Source organism: Penaeus vannamei, chromosome 6, assembly GCF_042767895.1.
Source record: "Penaeus vannamei isolate JL-2024 chromosome 6, ASM4276789v1, whole genome shotgun sequence".
Classification (NCBI taxonomy): domain Eukaryota; kingdom Metazoa; phylum Arthropoda; class Malacostraca; order Decapoda; family Penaeidae; genus Penaeus; species Penaeus vannamei.
In genome coordinates this window covers 6,267,606-6,272,605 of record NC_091554.1, presented here as the reverse complement: position 1 = coordinate 6,272,605, position 5,000 = coordinate 6,267,606, and the positions used below count along the sequence as shown (strand labels likewise).

The following is a 5,000-nucleotide window of genomic DNA, read 5'->3' as shown; positions in this document are numbered from 1 at the left end:
GCGAGAAAGAAAAAGAATTAAAAAAGAAAAATAATGAAAAAATGAAGAAGAAGAAAAGAAGAGAAGCGAGGAAGAAAAATAATTAAAAAAAGAAAAATAATTAAAAAAGAAAAAGAATAAAAAAGAAAAAGAAGAAAGAAGAGAAGCGAAGAAGAAAAAGAATTAAAAAAAGAAAAAGAATTAAAAAAAGAAAAAGAATTCACAAAAGAAGAAGAATGAAAAAAAGAAAATAATAGAAAAGAAGACAAGCGGGGAAGAAAAATAATTTAAAAAAAGAAGAAAAAGAAGAGAAGCGAGTAAGAAAAAGAATTTAAAAAAAAGAAGAAAAGAAGAGAAGACACGAGGAAGAAAAATAATTTAAAAAAAGAAGAAAAGAAGAGAAGCGAAAAAAAAAGAAAGAAAAAAAGAAGAAGAAAAGAAGAGAAGACACGAGGAAGAAAAATGATAAAAAAAAGAAAAAAAGAAAAGGAAAAAGAGGAGGTTTTTTATAAGCGTTCGTCCTCCGATGAGGAAAGTTCCGAAACGTCATTACATAGGATTGAGGAGGTTACCACAGGGGAAGGTGGGGGGGGGGGGTGAGTTGATGGTGATAGACCGATAAGCAGTTCGCGCCGTGGTTGATTGTGTCTACGTGCTCGTGTGGTTAGCTTTTTGTTTTTTTGTTTGTTTGTCATGGACCGATTTATTGTGTATGTTTGTCTGCTTGTTGGTCTCTCTCTCTTACTCACTCTGTGTCTCTGTGTCTCGCTCTCATTTTCTCTCTCTGTCTCTGTCTCTTTCTCTCTCTTTGTCTGTCTCTGTCTGTCTGTCCGTCTCTCTCTCTCTCTCTCTCTCTCTCTCTCTCTCTCTCTCTCTCTCTCTCTCTCTCTCTCTCTCTCTCTCTCTCCTCCCTCCCTCCCTCCCTCTCTCTCTCTCTCTCTCTCTCTCTCTCTTTCTCTCTCGCTCTCATTTTCTCTAACTCCCCCTCTCTCTCTCTCTCTCTCTCTGCTCTCATTTTCTCCCCCCCCCTCTCTCTCTCTCTCTCTCTCTCTCTCTCCCCCAACTCACGTATTTACGAGAGCCACACGAGCTCCCCATGGCAACCGAGAAAGAGCAATGGCATCGCGCGTTAGACATAAAACCCAACAACAAACGCAAGTCTCAAAAAAAAAAAAAAAAAAATGGCAACGGTGAGAGAAGGACGTCGTTACCTAGCCTTCGTTATGGCAACATTGGTATTGGCTGATGGTATAAGCTGATGTCACTGGATGAAAGGAAGGGCGATTCGACCGGGCCGACGAGCGAATATGATGGTTTATAGTTACACAAAAGAGAGAATAACTTTTTTGATGGAATGCGAGGGATGCTGTTGCACGGTGGAAAGGGGGCGACAGGACAGACTATTTTGTTTCCCAACGGGTGAGATTCGGAGGGCAAAAGGGAGGTTATTCTAGCCAATAGAGATTGATTTATGGATGTGGAGAGAGGGAGGATAAGAGGTGAAGAGAGAGAGAGAGATGGAAAGATAGATATAGATCAGTGGTTCTCGTGTGTGTGTTGTGTGTGTGTGTGTGTGTGTGTGTGTGTGTGTGTGTGTGTGTGTGTGTGTGTGTGTGTGTGTGTGTGTGTGTGTGTGTGTGTGGGTCTTGGTCCCCTGGGTGGCCATATAGCAGAATGCAGGGGGGGGGGATTTCTTGCGCACTATATTATTAAATTTCTTTAGTATCACAAAAACATCTTTATAACTACTTCACAAAAGGACTAAAAACAGAATCAATAAGGTTAAAGAAATTGCTAGAGTGGTTTATACATGGACCTAATGAGTGTTGTATTGTAGTCACTGTAGTTATGGGTTATGCCTAGCGATGGGCAATGGACACGTATCCTGTATGAAAAGTGGGTTACGACCAGAAAAAGTTTCGAAACTACTGATATAGATAAATAGATAGGTAAAAAGATAGATAGATAAAGAAAGAGACAGACAGACAGATAGATAGACAGGCAGAAAAAAAAACCAGACAAACAAACAGACATACAACAGACAGACAAAACATCCGGACAGACTAACAGAAAAGGGGTTGCATAACCTGTAACGTAATCTACTGGAGAGTAAGGGCAGACTAAAAAAAAAAAAATCTTTCAACGGAATTAAAAACAAAAAGAAAAAAGGTGCAATGGCAAAATTCACGTACAGGAACCCGTAATCCTTAATCTAGCCATGCCACAAATGATATGGCGATTTAACAAACCAAAAACAAAGAACAGCAACAACAAAATAGCAAAAAAAAATAAAAAAAAAATACAAATAAAAAAATAAAAAAATAAAAAAGACAATCAAATAAAATCTAAAAAATAGATATCTCAACAAAATACCAAAAAAGGAAAATGATAATAATAAAAAAATAAAAAAAACATGAAAAAGTAAAATAGAAAAAAAAAAAAAAGAACACCAAAACCGAACACAAACACACACACAAATAAAACCCACCCTCCCAACCCGGTCCGATAAGCCCCCCATTGTTCTCCATAACTAACAGTCAACCCTTTCTGAACCATTATCATACCTCCCCCCCCCCTCCTCGCCCATTAGAACAAGTAAACGATCACGCCCATTATATCACAGGAGCCACACGCCCATTACCACGAGGACGGTGGCTTTATGTCTTTATCAACACCACGCTGTCAAGGGTAATGAAACATAATTTCCCATTGGGGGATTATCCAGGCACGAAAAACTAAAATGTCGGGATTTAGGCCGCGACGAGAATGGATGTTGGGGGTGTGGATGGGTTTCGAGGGGGTGGCGTGGGGGGGGGGTTATGGTGTTTTGTGGGTTTGTAGGGGGGGTTGTGGGTAAGGAGGGTGGGTCTGGGGTGGGTTTTGAGGTAGGGTTGTATGTCTAGGGGGAGTGTAGGGTGAGGCTGAGGTCCGTTTCGGGTTTGGGGTAGGGCTGGGGTGGGTTTGAGGTGGGCTGTGGGGGGCAGAGGTGGGTCTGGGGTTGGTTTGAGGTGAGTTGTGGGGGCAGACGTGGGTCTGGGGTGGGTTGCGGGGGGCAGGGATAGGTCTGGGCTGGGTTTGAGGTAGGCTGTGGAGGTAAAGGTGGCTCTGGGGTGGGTTTGAGGTGGGCTGTGGGGGGGAGAGGTGGGTATGGCGTGGGTTTGAGGTGGGCTATGTGGGCAGAGGTGGGTCTGGGGTGGGTTTGAGGTGGGTTGTGGGGACAGAGGTGGGTCTGGGGTGGGTTAGAGGTGGGCTATGTGGGCAGAAGTAGGTATGGGGTCTGCTTGAGGTGGGCTGTGAGGGGCAGAGGTGGGCCTGGGGTGGGTTCAAGGTATGCTTAGGACGGACTTTAAACCGAACTATGGGCTTGGTGTGGGGGTGGAGGGTCTAAAAGGCTATGGGGCTAGGGTATAGGGCCGGGGTGGGCTTAAAGTGGAGTTACATGCGTGGATTCTAGTCTTGTAGGTGTATGTAGGTAGATATGTAGGTAGACTTTTTTAGGTGGCGGGGGGGGGGGGGGGGGGGCTAGGCATCTATGTGTGTTTTCTTCTTTCTTATCTTCTTTCTTTCCTGCTTCTTCTATTTTTCTTTATTTTCTTTATCTCTATCTCTTTATTTCGGTAGATCTGTTATTGCTATTATTGTTATCATTATCTTTGTTGGTGGTGCTAATTTCATTGATGTTGCAGCTGTTGTAATTAGCATCATTATTATGTTAATCATCATTCTCTTTTGGGTTTGATCAATACCACCACTTCATGCATTGGCAATTCAAATTAATACGATGAAATAATGTATTGCAACTCCATCTCTATCAAGTCATTAAAAAGATTAATTACAAGAATAAATTGTAACTTTATCTACGGGAGAGCTTAAAGTACCAAAGCATCATACAAAAAATATTCAAATCTTTATATGTGATAGCCATAACATGGCATAAGAAATGTTACACTCTATCCCAGTATAGACATGAGAACTAAACATTTGACTAATGTACCTCAATAGAATAGATAAATAAATAAATAGAAAAAAAGGAAAACAAATCAGATATTTCCCCTGACGCTTATACCAACAATGACAACAATAACAACAATGATAATAATAACAATAACACTAAGACTAACAACGATAATATTAATAATAAAAATAACAACAATAATAAAACACTAACCCTAATACCCAAAACCGAAACGATACCAATAATACCTATAACAACAACAAAAACCGAAACGATACCAATAATACCTATAACAACAATAACAAAAACCGAAACGATACCAATACTACCTATAACAACAACAAACAAACAACAACAAACCACAAACAATAACAACACAACGAGCAGACCCTCACCTATAACCTCCATGTTGGCGATCTCAGAATCCTTCTCAAAACTCGGGTGATCGGCTAAGACCTCACACTTGTACCTTCCTGCCGATGCTCGAGATACGTTCATTAAGACCACGACGTCTTGGCCGGATCTCTGGCGCTGGAAGAGAGAGAGAGAGAGAAAATGTGATGTTGGTGATGGTGGTTGGTTGCGGTGGTGGTGGTGATGGTGGTTGGGATGGTGGTGGTGGTGGTGGTGGTGGTTGGTTGGGTGGTTGCGGTGGTGGTGGTGGTTGGTTGGGGTGGTTGGTTGGTTGCGGTGGTGGTGGTGGTGGTTGCGGTGGTGGTGGTGGTGGTGGTGGTGGTGGTTGGTTGGGTGGTGTTGGTGGTGGTGGTGGTTGGTGGTGGTGGTGGTGGTTGGTTGGGATGATGATGGTGGTTGGTTGGGGTGGTTGGTTGGGTGATGGTGATGGTGGTTGGTTGGGATGATGATGGTGGTTGGTTGGGGTGGTTGGTTGGGGTGGTGGTGGTTGCGGTGGTTGGTGATGGTGGTGGTTGCGGTGGTGGTGGTTGGTTGGGGTGGTGGTGATGGTGGTGGTTGGGTGGGGTGGTGGTGGTGATGGTGATGGTGGTGGTGGTTGGGGTGGTTGGTTGGGATGTTGATGGTGGTTGGTTGATGTGGTCGTTGGATGGTG

The 5,000-nt window shown here is 43.1% G+C and overlaps 1 protein-coding gene across 1 annotated transcript in view; it reads right to left on the bottom strand.

The window, feature by feature from the left end:
* The window catches only part of LOC113820594 (uncharacterized), an 86,169-nt gene that overhangs the window by 5,874 nt on the left and 75,295 nt on the right, over positions 1 to 5,000 (bottom strand). Inside the window, exon 4 of the mRNA XM_070122331.1 lies at positions 4,330 to 4,465. Coding sequence (XP_069978432.1) covers positions 4,330 to 4,465 — 136 coding nt within the window. The remainder of the gene's footprint in view (positions 1 to 4,329; positions 4,466 to 5,000) is intronic.